Raw genomic sequence first — 25684 nt, forward strand, 5'->3', positions numbered from 1 at the left:
CGCGACCGGTTTACCAGCCGCTATTCAAACATTCATATACCCTCGCGACCGGTTTACCAGCCGCTATTCAAACATTCATATACCCTCGCGACCGGTTTACCAGCTGCTATTCAAACATCCATATACCCGCGTGGCCAGTTTACCAGCTGCTATTCAAACATCCATATACCCTCGCGGCCGGTTTACCAGCCGCTATTGAAACATCCATATACCCTCGCGACCGGTTTACCAGCCGCTATTGAAACATCCATATACCCTCGTGGCCGGTTTACCAGCCGCTATTGAAACATCCATATACCCTCGCGACCGGTTTACCAGCCGCTATTGAAACATCCATATACCCTCGCGACCGGTTTACCAGCTGCTATTCAAACATCCATATACCCTCGCGGCCGGTTTACCAGCCGCTATTGAAACATCCATATACCCTCGCGACCGGTTTACCAGCCGCTATTGAAACATCCATATACCCTCGCGACCGGTTTACCAGCTGCTATTCAAACATTCATATACCCTCGCGGCCGGTTTACCAGCCGCTATTGAAACATTCATATACCCTCGCGACCGGTTTACCAGCCGCTATTCAAACATTCATATACCCTCGCGACCGGTTTACCAGCCGCTATTCAAACATTCATATACCCTCGCGACCGGTTTACCAGCTGCTATTCAAACATTCATATACCCTCGCGACCGGTTTACCAGCCGCTATTCAAACATTCATATACCCTCGCGACCGGTTTACCAGCTGCTATTCAAACATCCATATACCCGCGTGGCCAGTTTACCAGCCGCTATTGAAACATCCATATACCCTCGTGGCCGGTTTACCAGCCGCTATTGAAACATCCATATACCCTCGCGACCGGTTTACAAGCCGCTATTGAAACATCCATATACCCTCGCGACCGGTTTACCAGCCGCTATTCAAACATCCATATACCCTCGCAACCGGTTTACCAGCCGCTATTGAAACATCCATATACCCTCGCGGCCGGTTTACCAGCTGCTATTCAAACATCCATATACCCGCGTGGCCAGTTTACCAGCCGCTATTCAAACATTCATATACCCTCGCGGCCGGTTTACCAGCTGCTATTCAAACATCCATATACCCTCGCGACCGGTTTACCAGCCGCTATTCAAACATCCATATACCCTCGCGGCCGGTTTACCAGCCGCTATTCAAACATTCATATACCCTCGCGGCCGGTTTACCAGCTGCTATTCAAACATTCATATACCCTTGCGACCGGTTTACCAGCCGCTATTCAAACATTCATATACCTTCGCGACCGGTTTACCAGCTGCTATTCAAACATTCATATACCCTCGCGACCGGTTTACCAGCTGCTATTCAAACATTCATATACCCTCGCGACCGGTTTACCAGCTGCTATTCAAACATTCATATACCCTCGCGACCGGTTTACCAGCCGCTATTCAAACATTCATATACCCTCGCGACCGGTTTACCAGCCGCTATTCAAACATTCATATACCCTCGCGACCGGTTTACCAGCCGCTATTCAAACATTCATATACCCTCGTGGCCGGTTTACCAGCCACTATTCAAACATTCATATACCCTCGTGGCCGGTTTACCAGCCGCTATTCAAACATTCATATACCCTTGCGACCGGTTTACCAGCCGCTATTCAAACATTCATATACCCTCGCGACCGGTTTACCAGCTGCTATTCAAACATTCATATACCCTCGCGACCGGTTTACCAGCCGCTATTCAAACATTCATATACCCTCGCGACCGGTTTACCAGCTGCTATTCAAACATTCATATACCCTCGCGACCGGTTTACCAGCCGCTATTCAAACATTCATATACCCTCGCGACCGGTTTACCAGCCGCTATTCAAACATTCATATACCCTCGTGGCCGGTTTACCAGCCGCTATTCAAACATTCATATACCCTCGCGACCGGTTTACCAGCCGCTATTCAAACATTCATATACCCTCGTGGCCGGTTTACCAGCCACTATTCAAACATTCATATACCCTCGTGGCCGGTTTACCAGCCGCTATTCAAACATTCATATACCCTTGCGACCGGTTTACCAGCCGCTATTCAAACATTCATATACCCTCGTGGCCGGTTTACCAGCCGCTATTCAAACATTCATATACCCTCGCGACCGGTTTACCAGCCGCTATTCAAACATTCATATACCCTCGTGGCCGGTTTACCAGCCACTATTCAAACATTCATATACCCTCGTGGCCGGTTTACCAGCCGCTATTCAAACATTCATATACCCTTGCGACCGGTTTACCAGCCGCTATTCAAACATTCATATACCCTCGTGGCCGGTTTACCAGCCGCTATTCAAACATTCATATACCCTCGCGACCGGTTTACCAGCCGCTATTCAAACATTCATATACCCGCGTGGCCGGTTTACCAGCCGCTATTCAAACATTCATATACCCGCGTGGCCGGTTTACCAGCCGCTATTCAAACATTCATATACTCGAGCGGCCAGTTTACCAGCCACTATTCAAACCTCCGTATAGCCCATCAGCCAGATTTTTCTCTCGGGAGCGGGTGTTGCTGAAAGTCCAAGGAGCTCAGGGTTGAAAGGGTTAAATTTAAAAATATCCATACTATCATTAAAATAAGTTTAATCAAGAAAGTCACTCTGAGTCTCCAGAATTCTCTTTGCCTGTTTTGTTGTGGAAAGCTGTTAGAAAAATACATAAGTTCGACAAAAGGGAAGCAACAGCAGATTTAATAGTATGAAGTACATGAAAGTTTTTCCCTGAGCTCTTATTGTTTCTATTCTTTTATCCTTTTACCTTTTCTCACAGTGGTTCTACAAAGATGATTTGAACTGGATCAAAGGAGTTGGTTGCCTCATTTACGATACACCCGACATGAAACTTGCACAGCTTAGACACGACATCCTCAGTGAAGTGAGTCCTCTCTTTCCACAGTCGCTCATATCCAATGCTTTTGACTTTTTGTCATAATTCAGAATGGCATATGTGGCAAATGAGTTCTTCTTGTCTCGTCTGGTAATGGTGTTAAGAAATACACCTGCTCTATAGGTTGTCATAATGACAAAACACTGGCTTTTCAAACATGCGCTTTTTCACTTCCGACATTAAGTACCCATTCCATTTACTTCATTCTCTTCCAGGTGAAGTACAAGGCCGAGGGTGAGCTGGCAAAACACCAGTACCAAACTGTCCTTGACCGTCCTGAGTACCGGCAGGCTGTAACCAGTGGCAACCAGCAGAGCGATGCAAGTTTCCACATTTTTAGAAATTATTGCGATCATTAGTATGAACCTACTGCACATTGTGCCAACTCCGTGAATGAAGCTGTCTTCGGCATGCTCGTTATTTCTGCCTTAAAATGGCATGGCCATGTGCTATTAGGGAAAAAAAGAAATCTAATTTTTCACTCTTTTTGTTTTTGCCACGCAGGTGAAGTATCACCACAACTACATCAACAAGGTTCGTGGAACGCTCATCCCGACGAAACACACGGTGGACACCGACCGAGCAAAACAAGCCAATCTCATGCAGAGTGAGGTGGGTGTATTTCATTTATATTGCATTATTCATATCGACATTTTGTTGGAGGATCACTTTAGGAACCGATGTATCTGCTCGGCTGTTAGTTTAACATGGTTATGGACACCGACATGTCCCGGTGAGCAGTTTGGTCAATTGAACAGGGTTTATTCTTGCATGAAATATACCATTAGATCTTTGATATTCATAAACCCGGGCGTAGTGGCATGCGCCTGTAATCCGGCGACTCGGAGGCTTGGGTTGGAGGATCCCTTGAGGACGGGGGCTCTGCACTGGGCAGGGTGTAGAGCAGCCCGGAATCATGGCGAAACCCAAATCCTGATCCCTGTGTCGTAAGAGGCGACCAGGGTTGCGTCAGAAAGGGCATCCGGCGTAAAACCCCTAACGGGAGCAGCCGAAAGATGAACAACAACAACATCTTTGATATTCATAAGCAAAGTGTAACGACGAAGGATAGTAATGGCAAAAGCTGGAAAATATTGAGAGAAAAAGAGCTGTGATTAGATTAAAAGCTCTGCCTGCATGGCTGTCCCAACCTCACGGTCTGAATCACTTTTGTTCACAGATTCTATACCGCAGCACTGGAAAGAAGGTTCTTCCCACAGGGTACAAGCTGCCTGTGGATGCTCTGAGCCACCTAAATGCCAAAAATGCGACACACAATCTGGATGAAGTGAGTGTCACTCCGAGCCTGTCAGAACGCATGACAGCTTGATGTATCACCTTCAGAAACGATAACTTTCTCATATTTTTATTTTAAAGTAGTTCGCTCATTTTCTCCTTTCCAAATGTTTTTTTTTTTTTTTTTTTTTTACTTTTGGAACTGCTCTCATCATCAACTTTATCAAAGCTATTCCCTGCAGTACCGAAATCATCATCCACATCTGAAAATATATATTATGGTAATGCCATAGTAATGTATACCTGATGTTGACTTAATGGTTAGGGTGGCGGGCTTTGGATCCCAAGGTCCTGAGTTCAAATCCCACTCAGCTGTTGAATTAATACCAGGTGGGGTTAACTTGACCTGTCATCCTTCCGAGGTCGGCAAAATGAGTGCCCGCATATCCTGTGTCGGAGTGGTGACCCATCCAGGATTGTGCTCAATAGCCAAGGAGACTGCTTCGGCAGCAAGAACGCTCTGCACAGAGTATGGTCCCAATCTCCTCCTCCTCCTCCTCCATAGTAATGTCATCCAATGCTGTCGTAATTTCTACTCTCTATTGGCCACACAGTAACACCATATAACAGCTGATACTACGGTACAGCTCGAGTGGATATTTCAGTATTCCCCATAGTGGATACTGTTGTATCATTATAATGAATACGACAATATCAGGAGTTAATACAGTGGAGTGAATTGCCACTGTCAGGCTAGGAGGATACATGACAGGTTTGTGTACTCCCCTCTGAGCTATCTAGCCTGGGTTTGAATCTCGACGCAGCTATAAAGTATCTTCCTGGTGTTTCACATGGCGGTGATGTATCATTGTGTGCACCATCTATCAAAAGGACGTTAAGATGCTTCCATCTGCAAATACTGGTCATTGATGGAAGATCTCACTGTGTCATTCAGGAAGAGTAGGCGAGGTATTGCCAGCATTCTGATAAAATTCCAAATTCCTGCCACCTTCAGTCAAATGTCTGGCCTCGCCAGCTGGTTCATGAAAGACTTGGGCCAAACACGTTCTTCGACCAACCCCACAAGATTGGGGCCATTGAGTGAGAGTGCTTGACAGTGATTGTGTGAATGAATGATTTACCATCGCGATACTTTTATTCAAAACACCATACCCAATATAATGAATGCCTTTTTGTAGTTTATTGGACACCATGTATTAACTCATTACAAGCAGGTCATACTCAGAATTAAATACTTAGAAATGATTGATGATCAAAAACTTCAGGATTGATTTATTTACATGTAAATGTCCTTTCCTCCCCCCACCCCCGCCCCACCTGATGAATTGTGACATATCAGGGTGTTAATAAGTAAGACAAAACACTGGTTCAACAATTAATAGCTGAACGTGCACAATGGCATTTGTGTGATGTGTGACTCGTTACACTTGTACAGGGTGGGGCAGAGAAACTGGAGATTTTAAAAACCGATCTTCGCTATGCCAACATGATCGCAACTTTTTTGACTGATCCACTAGCTACTAGGTTTCCTCAAATTAGTGAGGCCAGTTGGTTTAAACAACATGGCGTGACATCTCATACTGCCAGAGTGTCAATTTGCCGCCGTTCGACTACTTTTTCATAACCACATCATCTGCAGGAATAGTTACATTACTTGGCCTCCAAGGTCCCCAAACCTGTCGGCATGTGACTTTTTTCATGGGGGCTCTTAAAAAGCAAGGTATACTCTCATCGCCCATACAATATTGAAGAGCTGAAAGAAATACTTGGTTAAAAAAATTGCCGGAATTTCTTTGGAGATGCCACACCGCGTCATGGGAAACATGCGTGCAAGACTAGAGGAATGCCTGTGCAGAGATGGAGGTCACCTCGAGGATGTGATCGTCAATAAATAAATGGCATGCTACGTACGTTAAGATGGCATGTTTGTAATTTGGCAAATACAAAATGTTTATTTAATGACTGAGTTTTTTAAATCACCCGTTTCTCTGCCCCACCTTGTATAACCAAGCAAACCCATAATCTGATTGGTAATTTACAGTTATAAGTTTATCAGGGGAAATAAATACTTGTTATTACTGCTTCAAATTACATTAGCTAATGTTTCCCCGCGTTTCCTTACAGGGGCATCTTATTCCACATTGTTCCACCTTGCTCTGCTGTTATATTGTTTATATGGGCCTTCTCCAACAAAACCCCCTTTTGGATCTCAACACCTTGTTACTAAATTCTGGTCTTGCATGTTATTGTTATTTTACCTTTTTTTTTGTCTTTACCCACTACATTTCTATTTTTCTGTTATAGTTTTCATAGTTGGTAGTTCGGTTGTGACAATTAATGCTGAAATGAGCACATGATGTCTTGAAACATTACTTGCCATTCATGATGACACATTGCCATTAGTATTTGTGACATACCTGAGATGGTCGATTTTTCAAGGTGCATTACCGGGATGACTACCAAAAGAGCAAGGCCAGAGGATATCAACTGATTCCTGACTCGGTGCTCTTCCAAGCCGTCCGGAGAGCCGAGAAGTTTCAAAACGAGGTTCGTATGCTCATCCCACATCACAATCAGCACTTGTCTCTCCATATTCCTCTTGATATCCTACTATTAAAAAAGTTTATTCCAAAACAAAATTATTTATCATTTTTGGTACAGTTTATCTGGGTACATTGCCATTATATTTTCACTTGCTCATTGTGCTTTGATGTTATTTGATGTGTTATACTGTCGTTTGATCTGATTTGCCCAGCGTTTGTACCGAAAACTCTATCACAAGAACAAGGACAGAATCCACCCCAGTGTCGATACTCCTCGGACAAGGCAGGTCAAAGCCACACAGAAAGCCATCAGTGATGTGAGTCTATCACATAGCTTGACACACCAAAATAATATACTTTCACACCGCCTGCACCTGACCACATTTACCAGCATACACACACACACACACCACGTGCTCACACACCATATACATTCTCCTTAAATATCCATTGCTTTTGTCATCTCCTGATCGATCCCTGTTTCCTTTCATCCTGGCCATCCACCTGTTCCCACTCTTCTGGTTTTGATTTCCAGCTGGTGTATAAGGAGGCATACAACAAAACAAAGGGAACCCTTATCAGCATGCCATTCACACCTGAACTCGCCCACCACCAGTATGTGGGCATCATTACAAGTGATGTAAGACTCACTTTGGTCTTTCTCTTTCATTCCCTCATACTATATTACAATCCCTCTCTCTTTTTGGAAAAGTAATTAATAGGATTCTACATTCTCCATCTCATCCCATTGATATGATTACAGTGTCATCTCTTTGTTTAACCTGTAAACAGTGCCATCTATATGTAGAGTTCCTATACTCACCGTGGGCAATGCTGAGTAGATCTGTGTAATGAGTAATGTGTAAGCACCTCGGTCAAATTAGGTAATGTATGTCTTCTGAGGATTCATGAGCAGACAACAGGATCTCTCATTCTTTCCCCTTTATTATTTCTTCCCATTCTCTCTTCTCTTACTACTGATCATCGTCAGGCCACCTCAGTGTGAGTGCTTGAGAATTGATCATCTGAGCAGTGTTTCTTTGTCTTAGACTATCTTGAGCTGAGCAGTGTTTCTTTGTCTTAGACTATCTTGAGCTGGGATTTCCCACCATTCCTTTTCATAAATTGTTTTGTTCATACAATCAAACTAAACTTTTTACGAAACAATTTATTCCTGAATAATCGACTGTCTTGTCCATGTCAATGGCTGGTAACTGGAAAATGGTTTCGTGCAGGTTCTTTTTTTTTAGCGTTTCCAAGCAGTTAATTATGAAAATGTTGTGAAATGCTTCCCATAAGCAAGTAACTAAAAGGCTCCAAAATTCTGGAAATGTAGCCTAATATTTCAAAATGTATTGGGGGTTGGGGGTGGTGGGGATGTCCTGCCATTCCACCAGACCTTGGTTGATCAGAGCTGTGTTTTTGAGTACCTCTCCTCCCCCCTTACATTTTCTGAACCATTCTGTGACCCCTGCATTAAACTTCCTCCTCGCGCTTTTCAATTCACGAGGCTGGGTTAGAATGTGCGTCGTGACTTCTGAAAACAAGAGACTATGTCAATGAAAGAATGCTGCCTGTATTTTCCAAAATAACCGAGTTGGAGTCATCATATAATACTAATTGCATAATTGCTCTTGACTCAGTTATAGGAAGTGATTTAGCAATGATTGCTGAATGTGCATAAGTTGTGTGGATTTTTTGACCACCATTACATTCCTGTACCTGTGTTAATTCAGTCATAATCAATCTTGGCTGTGATCACAGTTTTGTAGCACCTTTGACAATGACCTTCCAGGCAGTATAATACATTCTTTGCCATTGCATTCCCTTTAAGTTTCCTCCATTTCTTTTCCGAACCCTCTTGCTCCTTCATGTCTCCTCTCATTCTCTTGAGCAAAATATTTTTTTTTTGAAATTTTTCATAAGAAACCTGTTCGAGCAAACTTATGTAATTCAGCTTACACGTTTACACGACACCGCTATGAACCGTGCTGGTCTTCAACAAGTGGCCTGTGTATAACATGCGTTTGTGCACATGTGCGCACCATCATTCTTCTGCACTCTCAAAGACATGTTCCTTCATTTAAATCTTTGTTTAAATTTTACTTTGGTTTAAATCTTACCTTATAGATCATATAACTACTGTAAACATTGCTGGGATATTCATCAGATCCATTTGATCGATCTATTGGTATTCCACGGGGATCTGTTTTTGTTCCAGTGTTGTCGTGGGTTTTTTTGTATACAATGTCGAGGCATATGGAGGAACGAAAGCATATAGAATGGATGAGGATGTAAAATAACAAAAGGAACAGTAGAAAAACAGGTGGTGGGGTAACACACCAACAGCAGAGTTGAAGGACAAAATGGAGGGAGACTTGGAGAAATTAAGTATGTGGGAAAGAATGATGATGGAGGACACACAGGGTGGACGAGATGGATACAGAAACGCTCAGGAAAGAAAAACTGGAAATTTGGAAGGAGGTTGGCTCGGGGGTTGGAATGGGGGGTGAACAAGGGTAGAAAATATCATGGTTTTGGGTGGGGGGGGGGTGATCTGAGATGGTGGGGAACAGCTGTCCTGAAGCCCTGGATTGCAGAATGACATTGAAGAGACTGCGGAAAGATTGTTTTCTCTTTATCTGCATCCACTTGGTACAATTTTAAGTCATTTTAATATCAGCTTTCATTGATATGCTGATGCTACCCAGATTACTTATGGTCGTAGTTCATGAACTGGTCACCCTAAAAAGATGGAGTTGTTACATGTTTTTCAAAACATCCACTTTCCACTTTGACTACAGACCAGAAAAACCACAGATATCTAGATATCTTAGTATGAGAAGAAAGGTAATTTTGTCTAGTTTAATGCGGAAAAAACAGAAATAAAAAATATGCAATAGTTTTTGTGTAACAGGCAAATAAGTGATACAAGTCAGGGGTGGAGTAAACAGGCGGCGGGGGCGGATATGGCAGAGGCGGTGGATGTGGTGAGTCAAATTTGGAATAAACTGAATTTATTTCAATCAATAAGCTTTAATCTAATCTATTTTATTTTTTAGGTGAGTAACACTTGGGACTTGCTGTTGGATGATGCAAAATTGATTATTCAACTCGTTATTCAAGTCATACCTGGTAACAGTCGGACACAAATTTTGAGATATTTATTATAAGGCTTTTGATGTGCAGATGGGATACCCCTATAGTTTGTAGTAGTAATTGTACTTGGTTTGTGGTAGTATTTGTACTAGGTTTGTGGTAGTATATGGACTAGGTTTGTGATAGTATGACTGCACCCAGCCATGCGCATGGACTGGCATCCTCGCCTGGAACTGGCTCGACCTGGGCGGCCATAGATGGCGAATGAATTAAACAAATTCTCAGGTTGTAAGGTTCATTGTGTTTTTCTGATGATATTGGAGGACTGTTATAGAATAAAGTAAGCAAGATAAAGTTCTGAGAAAATTGTGTCTTTGGGTGGAATATGGTCAATTTGGTCAAAAGTTGGCAGATTTTCAATAAAAAATATTCAGCAAACCCTGACCAATATGTACAAACTCCTAAAAGAGATCTAGTAAATATCTTTGCATAGTTATGTATCTAACAGATTCTCAGGATTAATTTGGCACTTGAATTGTCCAAAACGGCCAAAGGATAACTGATCCACATCCAATTTACTCAGAAAGGGTGAATTCGAGATATACACGAAAATGTGTTTTCCTTGTAATGCATTATCCATTAAAGTTCATAATTAAAAATACCATATTCGCCGTGAATTAGTGGTTTTTGCTAATTGTTTTTTCACACCAGTGCATGTAGCTTGGTGATGTCTATCAACACAGAGAAAACTGAAAAATTGAATATTTTGACCCTGTAACGCAAATGATGATCAATTCATGAACTACGACCTTATCCATAAACCTGATGATGTGCTCTCTTCTACAACTTTCAATTGTTGTCTGTCTACAATTTAAATATATGTATGTCCATGAACCTTGTCAAACTCAATGTTGTGAAGACTGATATGCTGATCCTTCATGCTCTATACATTCTTTAAAAGATCTTACCCAAGATTGTGATACTTGGACACCATCACCTGTCCTCTCCTCCTCTGGTTTTTAATTCAAGTTCCGCACATTGCTGAAATCTGGAAGTCTGTTTTCTAACATCTGCACAATACTGCACAAATCTGCTCATGCCTAAATCAGAAGACACCTGAAACTCTGGTTCACGCGCTCATAATACATCACTTGGATTACTGTAGCTCATTGTTCACATACTTGCTTCTTCTCTCAGGCTCTTACAACTGATTCAGAATGTACTTGCAAGGCTCATATTGCAGTCTCACAGATTTGATCACATCACTCCAATTCTCAAAGCATGTTACTGGCTCCCAGGACACCAGTGGATAGATTTTTTAAATTTTCCCAATAAACATTAAATCCAAACACAATTGGTGCCTACTTACATTTTTGACATAATCACACCTTATACCCTTGCATGAACCTTACGGTCTAACCTTGGAATAGCTTGTTAGTTCCTTGTTCGAGACTCTTAGTGATTGAACACTCTTCAAATTTATTCCCCAACTGTGGAGGGAGTTTAATTAAATTTTATATTAATAATAATAATAATAATAATAATAACTTGAGTTCCTTTACAAGGAAGTTCAATGCAAAAGGAGACTATTTGGCCCATAAAGTCTGCCCAATGGTTGCCTGTCCATTCTCTATCAATATTTAAATGCGGAGCGTCAAGCAAGAAAGCAGCATCTACCATTTTTGAAGTCTTTCGTATGACTTGATCAGGATTCGAACCACCGACCTCCCAGACTCAGAGAAGCATACTAATGATTATGACACAGAGCTTACTTTAAGTTTCCTTTTAAAATTCCCACTGTCGACTCACAATAAAGGTTTTTAATCTCTTGTGATATATAAGAAAGATTGATTGGTATTTTGTAAAGGTTTAAAACCTTGACCCAGTACATATTGCACTTTAAAGTAAACATGCGGACTGTTTCTTTGTGAAATTGCTTGTGAACCATTAAAACATGCCCATCCCACCTCCCCCCCCCAATGTTTCCTCTATCTCTCCTGCTAATTCACCGATTTTTTTTAGGTCCAGATTTGACTTGTATTTAAAAAAAAAATGTTTTCACTCCCAGAGGTATCAGGTATTAAGTAAATGGGACATTTCATAAGTTTTTGTTTTTTTTCATCCACTCTTCTCGTCCCTGACCCCATCTGCATCTTAAGCATTTAAAATAACCACTCTGTCATCTCTCAACCATTTTAAATAGTGCCAGCAAAATAAATCTTTACAAAACACCACTCCCTACTAGACAATGTATCCTTACTATAATTCAGGGACCAGTGGTTGTGTGTTTGTTTGTGGGTTTGCAACATGGGATCAGCGTAACCCCAATTCATGTATATGGGTGTTTTTTTATCTTTGCCAGTGGTCTTGGCGGAGGGGGGGGGCGGGGCACAAATTCTCTATGTAAATGTGTATCATGTAGCGCCACCTCCAAGTGGGGGAGAGTTTTACAAGTCTCCACCACTTACAGTCCTGTATTCCTGCCCCCACGTTTTACAGAGCAGTGAGGTGTTTTGAATTATAAGCAGTAGGTATATTTTTGCTTCATGCATGTAACCAGGGTTATTTGTCTTAGTATACAGAGCTGTCATTTGCCTATACACCACCAGATACAGGCATGCATCAGACGAATGTGTTGCATGCTTGGAAGAAGATCGCCCGTGGGGCGGGTACTCTGCTAATTTACCATTTTCAACAAATTGACTCACACATCGCATCACACAGCATTGCCTCTTAAGCTTATGTCATGTGAGATTATTGTCCAATCGAATGGTTCTGATCAGAAAATGTTGCAAAATAATTGAGATGAGTGAAAATAAGAGTGTGTAGAAAAAAGGAAAGTGCATATATATTTTAGGAAACTCATAATACTTTGAAATTATTTGAGAACTATGATAAACCCTCTTCCCCTCCCCCACACACTTCTCCAAATATGTGTTGGCCTAAAATAGTTCTTCCCATTTTAATTTTTATTTCCTCCAACTTATTATGGTCTCTTTCCTCTTCCACACTTGCCATCAGTCCTGACACATTCTTATCTTCACCCACCACAGGTAAAGTACAAGGATGACCTCAACTGGATCAAAGGCCTGGGATGTCTCGTGTATGATACACCTGAAATGCTACGGCATCAGTCCTGGCGCCTTTACAATGTATGTGGAAGAGATTCACCTGTGTACACAATCATAAAACACACACACACACACACACACGAATACAGCCCCAACAAATGAAAAAAAGACAAAATAAAAATATAAAGCAAAATACCAGCAAATATACACTGACAACTGGGAGAATGATAAAAGAGCAGGAAGATGTTAAAAAAAAAAAGTTGGACATATTGGGCATAGACCAAAGAAGACTCATTGGAATGGCTAAGAAGAGGTCAGCTCAACTGGGACAGAGAATGAATCATAATAAATGCTCAAGACCAGGGACACATCAATAGCTTCAAGAAGATGGTGAGATGAAGTCAATCATCCAGCAGGTGTAGATTTTGCAAGGTAGAAACACAAAGCATAAGTCACCTCCTCTTGGGATGTGAAAATCTCATATCAGAACAGCTGTACACACAAAGGCGCACAACAAGGTATGTAGAGTAATCCACTGGCACATCTGCAAAAAAACTTTGATATCCCAGTTTCAGAAAATTCATGGAACATGAACCAAAAGCAATCATTGAAAACGAGGAAGTAATGCTCATGAACGACCTAATGATCCCATCGAGTGTGAACATAGAAAACAAAGCATTGCAACTGCACATAGTACTTGGGTACAAAAGGAAAGGAAGGCATTGCTAATTTAGGTGTCAGCACCCAGCAATTTTGGCCTAAACAATACAGAAATCAAGAAAATTACCAAATACCAGATCTTAGAAATTAAATCAAATGATCCTGGAAACTGAAGAGTGCTGCAATTGTACCAATGATAATTGAGTAACAGGTACGATAAAGAAGAACCTTACGGAGATCTTAGAAATCATCCCAGGGAATATTACTCCAAACAAACTGCAGTTGGAAGCTGTCTGGGGCTCTGTGATGATCCTGAAAAGAGGCCTTGACACAAAACTTTGAGAACAAGAAAAAGAACATTCAGAGATTGCAGACCCTCGCCAGGACTTCTTTTGAGTGGTGAATTTTTTTATATAGGTTTTAGGGTAAATCCAATATGGCTGCCAAACCATGTGATCTATGATATCATACGTGTGAACCTTTTTTTCCTCATGGACAGGTGGTCATACGTGTAAATTTTCACCTCAATCTGTTCAGCCACTTCAGAGAAGGGGATTTTTGAAGGTTCTTTTTTTTCTTAAACAATATGGCTGCCGAATCATGTGACCGATGATGTCATATATATATATATATATATATATTTTTTTTTTCTTCTGTGGACCATTTTATCCCTAGATGACCCTCAAAAATTGTCATTATGATTGGATGTGGCGTTCTACATATGAAATTATGACGTCATAACGAGAGCACTTACGACATCATAAAAAATCATGCTCATTCCCTATGAGGAGTACTTGCTGTGTGCCAAGTTTCAATTTTTCCTTTCGGGCGGTTTCAGAGATACAGAGGTCTAAATTTTTCCCGTTTTCCCAATATGGCTGCCACACCACGTGACCTGTGATGTCAAAATTATCATTAAAACATTGTACATGAGTAGTCGCACCAATGGTGAAAATTTCATCTCAATCTGACAAGCAGTTGCAGAGAAAAACACTAATGTTCTGTGCGGACAAACAGACAACCAAACAACCAAACGGACGCAAATGCAATACCCTCTCCTCTGGCGAGGGTAACAAGAAAGGCACTGTAGAGTGCACAGACCTCCGCCAGGCTGAACGGTTACCGTTTTGTATCCCACTGATAGGCCGGATCTGCATCCAGACCTCAACTAAGATCTAATTGGCTTGTTGTTGTCACATACCCAACTCATCCACCAAGTTTCATCATAACCCTTCCATAACTTTTTGAAATATCGTGCTATGTCTCGTTTTTGGCCCAATCTCTCAATTATGAAGAATCACTTAAAACATTCTAGTATCCGGATCTGGATCTTTTTGATCCCATGAAGTGTGAACAGTCATTTCTCAACCATTTTTATATAGTGCATTGTACCAGCAAAATTAATCTTTACAAAGCACCACTCCTCACTAGAAAATGTATCCTTACTATAAATCACGGACCGGTGGTTGTGTGTTTGTTTGTTGGGCTGCTACTCCTAGAGTTGGATAGATTTTTGCAAAAGCTTAGCAGAATTCGGATCTTCACCAAAATCTAATAGTCATGATGAGCACACACCCAACCTGTCCACCACATTTCATCCAAATCCGTCCATAAGTTATTGAGATATCTTGCTCAGACAGACAAACAGACAGACAGGTGAAAACCTAATCTCTGCCCACCTTCGGTGGTGGAGGTATCAAGAAAACTTCACAGCTTGGTCCATGAAACATGATCCCTTACCAAAACGGAGGTGGATACTTCGAGCCATAGTCAGACTCTGTTCCACCTTCTGAAACCCACATATGGAGATAACAACCAATCACACACACACACACACACACACACACACACACACACACACACACACACACACACACACACACACACACACACACACACACACACACACACACACACACACACACACACACACACATTAACTCCAAATATGTCGTACAGGTAGCTATATAGAAATGTCCAACTGAAGAACCTTGGCTGAACTTATATAAATTAACCATTTTACATTTAAAACATCAATTTGAATGAATATATTTCAGTCATTTTGTTGTTTCCCTAAGGATTTCAGGCAGTTTATGATGATGTCATGTTTTGCAAGATACCAGTGAATTTCATTCTTCATTCAAATTGATCTCTCGATGGAATTTTCTGCCTTTCTGTTGTTTGTTTTTTAGTACAAATACCCCCAGGCTGCAAAGGCTTCACGTGACAAGGTATCTACAGTGCTGCAGACACCTGTTTACAGAACCCTCCAGGAACTGAAGTCTCACTTGAGTGAGGCAAGTTACTTGTGTTTGTGTGTATGTTTGTGTATGTTTGTGCATTTGCATCCATGTGTCTGTATCTGTATCTGTATTTATGTCTGCATTGTAAAAAAAATCCCGTTTGCTTGATCCAGCAGCTATTTCTGTTTAAATCCTTCCATTTCTCAAGGTACTGAGCTTCGTGGGCCAAAACCTTATGCGATTGCTCATCTTTTAATCTCGTCTGTTGGACCTATAGGAACACCAGAAGAATAGTGGGACAATATCCAGATTGATATTCTATCCATTTTGTCCATGGTGGCTTGTTTTGCTTTTTGTGACCTTTTAATCTAGTTATAAATAATTATTTATCTTCATACTCATTGTGACGAATAGGGACATGGCGATGTTTATTCTGCCGTTGCAGATTTCCTACCGAGCAGCAGGCAAGGAAGTGCAGAAGAATTATACAATGGTGCCAGATACAGTGTCAATGGTTCAAGCTAAGCAATCTCAGGGTCTGCAGAGCCAGGTGTGTGACCTTTATTTGTTTGATGGTCTTTTCTGAATAATTTTGATTTGTAAAAAATGTTTCTCACATCAAGTATATTTGTTGTCCATAATAAATTGTATTACTATTCAATTAACATTATTATTGCTTGTGATTTGTGTTGGTGTCATTTGTGGTAGTCTGGGTTGTCTCGGATATCTTTGCTTAAATATAAAATGTCTTCAATTTTGTATTGGACATATTAGTTTTGGAAGCATTAATTGTTCTTGAGCTTTCCTGGAAACTTCACATAAACGCATAGTTAGTCCTTCACATCTTTGTGAATTTGCAGTCCACATACACGGAAGTGGCATTGAAGGAGAGACCTCAGTATACCTTCGTGCCTGACAGTCCCGCCTGGAAACACTTGAGTAATATTCGACATCTCTTCAGTCCTGTGAGTAGTTTGGAGAGAGGAAGCTGTACGATTAACAATTGTATCATGAAGAGTTTTTACTACATTGTGTACAATCGAAATGTGCATTTATTGCATTAAAAAACTTCCTACATTAAAATGCCATTTGTGGTAAGGGGTTTACAGAGATGACTAGAAAGCAGCAAAAAATGTAAAGCCCGTCCACATCCGCTTTGTACTCAAACTATACTTGACGAAAATAACACCTGAAATAAAGTAATGTAAAATTTATTTACTAGTGTTCTCCATATTCTCATAACAAAGTTTTGTAAAAATGTTATTTAATAAAGCTCAGATGGTTTAAAAAAAAACATGTTATAGCCTGGACAGACAGATAAGCAGTCATCTACCAGTACTTGCAAAATCAATCACTGTGACCTTGACCTTTGGACCTTAAAAACAATATGGTAGGCTTCTAGCTTTTGATTGGAAAAACAATTCAGTGTCCAAATGTGAAAATTCTGTTCAAATTTCAAGTCAATTAGATGATAATTGATGACTTTATGTAACCTTCACCTTTTGACCTCAAACAATTGGCTTCAGTGACCCAATATGCAAACCCTCTTAAAATTTAAAGGAAATTGGAAGAAAAATGATGATTTTATGGAACCTTTGACCTTTTGACCTCAAAACAACAAGTGCCCAACTTTTGATTGATGAACCAATTCATTGACCAAATATGCCAATTCTGTTCAAATTTCAAGTCAATAGAATGAAAATTGATGATTTTATGTGAACTTGACTTTTGATCTCAGACTATATTTTTCGGTGACCCAATATCCAAACCCTGTTCAAATTTCAAGTCAATTGGATGAAAAGTCATGATTTTATGCAACCTTGACCTTTGACCCTTTGACCTATTCACCTCAAAATGAATAGGCTTTTATCTTTTGGTTGAACCAATTCAGTTATCAAATATACAAATTCTGTTCAAATTTAAAGTCAATCAGATGAAAAGTGACGATTTTATGCGACCTTGACCTTCTGCCCTCAAGAACAATGGGCTCGCTCACACACACACACACACACACACACACACACACACACACACACACACACACACACACACACACACACACACACACACACACACACACACACACACGGATACTTCAAGCCCTAGTCTTCTGAACCCGCATACCCTATCTCCCACTGCATGGGCCTAAGGGATAATTATCGAGTATGATTTGCAACATGGTTCGTACAGGATACAAGTAAACTCTTTATATAATGAACCCCTTCTTTATATAATGGACAAAAAAATCCATTTTACTCTTTTAATTTTAAAGATCAATTGACTTTAACCATAATTATAATTTCTTTGGAAATATAACTTTTACAATTAGTCCAGTGGACTAATTATGCACCTTTACATATTATTTGGGCATTTGATTACAGTTCCATAGCATGAGCTGGATTAAAAAATACCTTCAAACAATGCTTGCTGTTGTGACCATAAAAGGTTGCCCGTACAAAAACGCTCCATTGGGAATGACACCAGATCTGTTAAATATCTCTGCAATGCAATGCATGAAAAGCAACAAAAATATTCAGCATTAAGCTATTTTGTATGAAGATTACTTTACTACTTAACATTCCATGACCTCTGTTCAAACTGGCCTTGGTCTGAAGATCAAAGCATGAAATTGCCACTTTGGGGTTTTGGTAAGGGGAACATACCGATTATTCAATGCAGTGATTTGAAACAGGAAAACCTGAAACTAACCATTGAACAAAGTTAGCGAGAGTAGAAAATTATAGTTGTTATGTATGAGAGAAGATACAAGGTGCAGGAAGTTATTAAAGGCAAAATAAAGCAGGGAGAAGGAGTTGAGTTCAGCAGAAAGTTAAAATTATGTGGAGTTCAGCATGTTTCAAATTCTTTAGGAGTGACTTGTAGGTGGTGTATTAGTTCAGTGGGCCTGGTGTGGGCTTAATGGTTAAGGTGACTGGCTTAAAATTTTAGGGACTTGAGTTCAAATCGTGCTTGGCTATTGAATTAATACCAGGCGGGGTTGATTCAGCCCATCATCCTTCCGAGGTCAGAAAAATGAGTAACAGCTTGCTGGGATGATTGAGCCTTTCGAGTATCCTGCGTCGGAGTGGTGACCCATCCAGGATTGTGTCCAATAGCCCAGGAGACTGCTTTGGTCGCACCAACACTCTGTACAGAGTATGGTCCCAGTGGATGGATGGATTAGTTCAGTTCAATGTCATTGCATCTCTGCTTCCGATTCAATATCGAAGGAATTGTTTATTATTATGTGTGACTAAACTTAGTAGAATTCAATTTTTTATTTTTAAAAAGTTTTTGACGCATAAAAAGTTTATTTTTGAGCTTTTATTTAGATTTTTATCGATGTATATTTTCAGGAATACGTAATTTATTTAATTGTGTTATACCACTGTTATCATTAGTGCCGTGCCGTTTAACCTTCCATGAAAAACATAACTGCGTATACCCTTGCTCACCTTTAACCCCATGCATGATGCACTATCCACTGAAAGCTCCGCCACAGAGCAGCTGTTTTTTTTTTACAGAGATGTAAATACGTACCTGCTTTACTCATTGTATTTTAAACACATTAATTGAACCATAATAAGTTATTAACCATCATTTTTATGTCTCCTTTCTATGAATTTCGCAAATTGACGATATCATTTTTTTTCGTTCGTCTGTGAGTATAATCTGAAATTGGCATTAATTTACATTTACTGATAGAAATGGAATCCTGCCAGGACTATCTTTACCTTTGCCCACCGAAGGTGAAGGAGGTTATGTTTTCACCCCTTTCTGTCCGTTTGTTTGTTACTTGCAAAATCGAAGATTTTTCAAGTATATTGGTTGGTCCATTTTGTTATTCTGTCTGTCTGTCTGTTTGTTTGTCTGTCTCTTTATCGCCTACAGGTCACAATTTTAAACTGATCTTCACGAAACTTCACCACATGGTGAAGTTTGTCATAAGCAAAAAGTCTATGGTTTTTTGAGGTCAAAAGGTCAACAACTTCGGTGACATTTCTAAAATCCTCAATATTCATCCGATTAACTTGAAATTTGAAGAGGATTAATATTTCATGTCAATGAATTAAACCAGCCAAATCTTTTTGAGGTCAACATCGACCAATAGGTCAACATGGGCCCAAGGTCAACAATGAAGGTGGTATTTCTAAATTCCTCAATTTTCATCCCATTGACTTGAAATTTGAAGAGCATTTTCATATCAGGTCACTGAATTCAACCACCAATTATTTTTGAGGTCAAAATCGTTTTATGGATTTTGCAAGTATCGTGCTCTGTATGACGTCTTCTTCTTGTTTGTTTGGCTGTTTGCTTATGTGCAGGCTATCTCAAAAAGTTGTGGACGGATTTGGATGAAATTTGGCAGGCAGGTTGGGTATGTGACATGGACGAATTGATTAGATTTTGATGAAGATCTGGATCCAGATCTGGCTCCTAGAATTTTAAAAAGTGATGATTCTTCACCATTGAGAGATAGGGATAAAATGATATATAACACGATATCTCAAAAGGTTATGGATGGATTCGGATGAAACTTGGTGGACATGTTGGGTGTCTGACAGGACAAATCGATTCAATCTTTGTGAACATCCAAATCCAAATCCTGATACAATAATTTTTTAATTTTTAAAAAATTTTTCTCTCACCATTGAGAGATGGGGCTAAAACGATATATAGCATGACATTTCAAAAAGATATGGACGGTTTTGGATGAAAGTTGGTGGACAAATTGGGTGTGTGACAAGGACAAGTTTATTCCATTTTGATAAAGATCCGGATCTGGATCCGGGCGGAGGTAAGCGCTCTATCGCATGTCCTTCTAGTTGACTTTGTAATGTTTGTTGTGGTGAGGTGTTTATTCTAAAAGTTTAGTAAAGTAAAAAGGTAACAAGTATTAATATTGTATGCAGTTAGACTTTAAAATGTGTGGAAAGACCCTGAGAGTTTGGGAAATTTCCAGTTACTTCTGAATATTGAACTGTCTTGTATTAATGAGTAATTCTAGAGTCTCCTTGTTATGGAAACATCCAGTGAATGAGTAGATAGTAGAGGAAGTGACTTTCGTGAATATTCTTCCTTCGAGTGTATATGAATGGTAAAGTGGAGAGAGAGAGAGAGAGAGAGAGAGAGAGACAGACAGAGACAGACAGAGACAGACAGAGACAGACAGAGACAGACAGAGACAGACAGAGACACAGACAGAGACACAGACAGAGAGACAGACAGAGAGACAGACAGAGAGACAGACAGAGAGACAGACAGAGAGACAGACAGAGAGACAGACAGAGAGACAGACAGAGAGACAGACAGAGAGACAGAGACAGACAGAGAGAGAGACAGACAGAGAGAGAGACAGACAGAGAGAGAGACAGACAGAGAGAGAGACAGAGACAGAGACAGACAGACAGACAGACAGACAGACAGACAGACAGACAGACAGAGACAGTCATCATTTGTGCTGCTGTGTGCAGTGCCATACGTATATCACTTGTGCTATATCTTTTAAATAAATGCAAGTTTGAACTATATCCAGTTGCCGGTTAGAATATCAATCAATTGAAGACCTCAGGGTTTTGTGACATAGCAAAGTTTTTTTTTTAATGTAAATTATTGCACACTTTTACTTTATCCTTATCTTGGATGAATTTGTGAATGTGTGGCCTGATGCAGAGAACTTTAGAGAAGGCCATGTCTGAGAGAGCATTGATGTGATGTTTGACTTTTATTTTTGTTTCCATATTGTAGAAGAAATATCATGAAGCATACGAGAAGAGCAAATCCAAGTATGTCCTGGTACCTGATTCTCCTGCTGTGTGCATGGCCAAGCAATCATACATGAACGCCAGTGATGTAAGGGCATTTCTTGTTTCTCTTCTTGATCGTAACTTCTATTTTCTTTCCTCCATTATTTTCTTCATTTTGTAAATGTAAGCTGTGATTCAGCAAAAATCCAGTTAAAGAACATTCTTAAAATAAACTCAGAAAGTATCTGATAGCACAGTGTCTCTTCCAATGTCTCTTTCCTTCCATCTGTTCACTTTCTGTTGTACATCTCCTCTTGCCAATTCTTAACCCAGCTGCGCTACAAAGAGGCCTATGAAAATGCAAAAGGCAAGTACTTTACAGTGCAAGATGCCAAGGACATTGTTCACCATCGAAAGGTCACAGGCGATATCAGCACTGTGAGTGTCTTCAACTTGTTCTTGCACTCAATTTTCTGCAGTTGATATTTATTTGAATGAGAAAATGGTAAGCAACATACAACATTCCTCCTTCCTAGGTGAGGTACAAGGCGAACTATGTACAGCAGCTGGGTATTTGGCACACTATCCCAGATCGTCCTGATGTCTTGCACCACAATATCGTTATGGATAACATCAGTGATGTAAGTCCGGAATGTTTCGTTCACACCTCTCCCTCACAATTTTTGCATCCTCCACATTTTAACAGCTATTGTGTGTGCCAATGATCAAGTTATTTTTGTAACAGATAGAATGGGCATGGCAGGAAAAAAACTTGCTTGTCGGAATCCAGCCTACAATAATAATATCTAGTGTGGCACTTTCATTCCTGGCTCTACAATAATGCAGTTTAATTTTTGCATATTATGGTTGTTAGAGTGATCACCAACTTACTCAGGGTCAGGGGGAATGTGGGAAAGGGTCAGGGAGGGAAGCTGAATATGTACATGGGACATTCTAAAAGTCATTGGAATGAGATTCTCCCAATGGTCCAAGAAACCTCGGTTTATTTTTTCAACCAATCCACATGCAATACGCAAGGAACGATGATACAGGAGGAGGGCATTTGGCCCATCAAGCCTGAACTACATCAACACCACATTAATGATGTGAGAGTGGTAGAGTGGGGATGGTGCAGTGGAAGTGAGAACAGTGTAGTGAGCACAGACATTACCAGGGTGATATATATATATATATATATATATATATATATATATATATATATATATATATATATATATATATATATATATATATATATATATATATATATATATATATATATATATATATATATATATATATATTCCAGCAATCTCTGTGTGTGTGTGTGTGTGTGTGTGTCTGTCTGTCTGTCTGTCTGTCCGTCTGTTTGTCTGCGACCGCCGTTTCTCGACAACCGCCAGTTCGATCTGATTTAAACTTGCCGGGGCCCCGCAGATGTGCCTTTTCGAGGTTTGATGTCAATCGGATGAGCGGTTCCCAAGTTACGGCCATTTATCTGTCGACGAATGACAAGACACGGTGCTATGACGTCACAATTAATGTTTATTTATTTATTCTTTTTTTTTTTTTGCATGATTGACGGTCCGATCTGATTGAAACTTGCCAGGAATATTGCTGGGAACCCGCGGATGTGCCTTTTCGAGGTTTGATATTAATCGGACGAGCGGTTCCCATGTTACTACCATTTATCTGTCGACCAATATCTGCGAGAGGGGGGGATGAGAGTGGGGGCGAGAGAGGAGGGGGGAGAGAGGAAGGGTGAGATGAGGGGGGAGAGAGGAGGGCAAGAGAGGGTGGAGAGAGGAGGGCAAGAGAGGGGGGAGCGAGAGAGGGGCGAGAGGGGGGAGGAGAGAGGAGGGGCGAGACTAGGGGGGAGAGAGGGGCTGCACATACTGGCACTCACCTTCGGGCTGCACATACTGGCACTCACCTACGGACCCACCCCTTCAGGCCCATACTAGTATATATCAATCACAAGACATATATATATATATATATATATATATATATATATATATATATATATATATATATATATATATATTCATATATATATATATATATATATATATATATATATATATATATATATATATATATATATATATATATATATACATATATATATATATATATATACATATATATATATATATATATATATATATATATATATATATATACATATATATATATATATATATATATATATATATATATATATATATATATACATATATATATATATATATATATATACATATATATATATATATATATATATATATATATACATATATATATATACATATATATATATATATACATATATATATATATATATATATATATATATATATATATATATATATATATATATATATATATATATATATATATATATATATATATACATATATATATATATACATATATATATATATATATACATATATATATATATATATATACATATATATATATATATATACATATATATATTCATATATATATATATTCATATATATTCATATATATATATATATTCATATATATATATATTCATATATATATATATTCATATATATATATATATATATATATATATATATATATATACATATATATATATATATATATATATATATATATATATATTCATATACATATATATATATATATATATATATATACATATACATATATATATATATATATATATATATATATATATATATATATATATATATATATATATAGTTGTGGGCTGGGGTCCGGTGGCGAGAACGACCACGAGGTTGGGGAAGTTACGTCATCTTCCACCAGACTCCCGGAATTATAGGCCGTCGCTCATGGATAATTCCGTGACGCGGCGGGTCGCTTAACCGACCTCAACCGCATAGCGTTACATAGGGTCTTCCTGCCAGGTGTAATCAGTTTACCTAATTAACCATGCGGTTTCGACTACCGGGGAACCACGCCCTCGGTATGCCTTGCCCAAACCGATCACTCTACCAACTACGGTAGAGTACCAACTACCAACTTCGGATCGGATGCAGCCGATCAGAACTGCCAAGGACGTACCGCTTCGAATGAATAGATTATCGGGGATAAAGACCCGGCTAAACTCAGATCCGAACCAAGCTGGACCAATGTAGGAAAAGACAAAAACGAACTGGGAACATTTCTACAATCATTTATTTACACGAGGTGAGGAAAATATATATATATGTATATATATATATATATATATATATATATATATATATATATATATATTTATATATATATATATATATATATATTTGTCCCATAACTGACCCCATCAAAGCCAAATCACATCCCATCACATCCATTTTTGCATGATTTATGACCAATAAGCTTCGGCTGCTGCACAAACACAGTCTTTGCCTTACTACAACACCGTTAAAAGGACGCAGTTTTACGGTTGAGAATGAAGGTAATTTCCATTCGTTCTTGAACTCACAGCAAAACCGTGATGTGACTGTCACGTTGCATTGTATTGCGCCCCCCTATGGGACAGTTAATTGCATGAATCAAGCCTTATGGGCAATGGCTTAAAATGTCACAGAGGAAATAGCAGAGCAAAGCTGCTGCAGACATGTTTCGCTGTTATTGGAGCTCATTTAAACATGTGTATATTATTTAAATGCTCATTTATGCAATTTCAAACTTAGGCATGAGGAAGTCCATGGGGCAATGATGAAACTTTGCCTGAGACAAAGTCTACTCTTTCCTGATGCCTGAAAAATTGGTGGCGTATCAAGTGCAAATCATTTTAGATTGTGCTTTTTTTATTCTTTGAATTACTTTCATATTTTGTTTTTGTATTTCATATTTCTATAGGTGTGTGTGTATGTGTATATGTATGTGTATGTGTATATGTATGTGTATGTATATGCCCATGATTTGTAGGTGAAGTACAAGGATGACCTGACATGGCTTCGAGGCATTGGTTGTTACGTATGGGACACACCGGACCTGAAGCTCGCCAAACATAGTCAGAATCTCTACAGCAAGGTCAGTGACCTTATTAAAATCTTAAACTGCATTGTCAATACTAAATAAAAGTCGACTTTTAAATTATGAAACACC

General features: G+C 39.4%; 1 protein-coding gene across 4 annotated transcripts in view; it reads left to right on the plus strand.

The window, feature by feature from the left end:
- Positions 1–25684, plus strand: part of NEB (nebulin) — a 439712-nt gene that overhangs the window by 297874 nt on the left and 116154 nt on the right. For all 4 annotated transcript variants that reach the window (XM_085869257.1, XM_085869259.1, XM_085869258.1 and 1 more), the window contains 15 exons: positions 2829–2933; positions 3161–3265; positions 3450–3557; positions 4126–4233; positions 6642–6749; positions 6958–7062; positions 7281–7385; positions 12898–12996; positions 15768–15872; positions 16264–16368; positions 16679–16783; positions 21567–21671; positions 21899–22003; positions 22102–22206; positions 25505–25609. In XM_085869257.1, the coding sequence (XP_085725383.1) occupies positions 2829–2933; positions 3161–3265; positions 3450–3557; positions 4126–4233; positions 6642–6749; positions 6958–7062; positions 7281–7385; positions 12898–12996; positions 15768–15872; positions 16264–16368; positions 16679–16783; positions 21567–21671; positions 21899–22003; positions 22102–22206; positions 25505–25609 (1578 nt within the window). The remainder of the gene's footprint in view (positions 1–2828; positions 2934–3160; positions 3266–3449; positions 3558–4125; positions 4234–6641; positions 6750–6957; positions 7063–7280; positions 7386–12897; positions 12997–15767; positions 15873–16263; positions 16369–16678; positions 16784–21566; positions 21672–21898; positions 22004–22101; positions 22207–25504; positions 25610–25684) is intronic.

The sequence above is a fragment of the Eptatretus burgeri genome, chromosome 2 (genome assembly GCF_056783735.1).
Source record: "Eptatretus burgeri isolate ZD-2024b chromosome 2, Ebu_testis_v1, whole genome shotgun sequence".
NCBI lineage: Eukaryota > Metazoa > Chordata > Myxini > Myxiniformes > Myxinidae > Eptatretus > Eptatretus burgeri.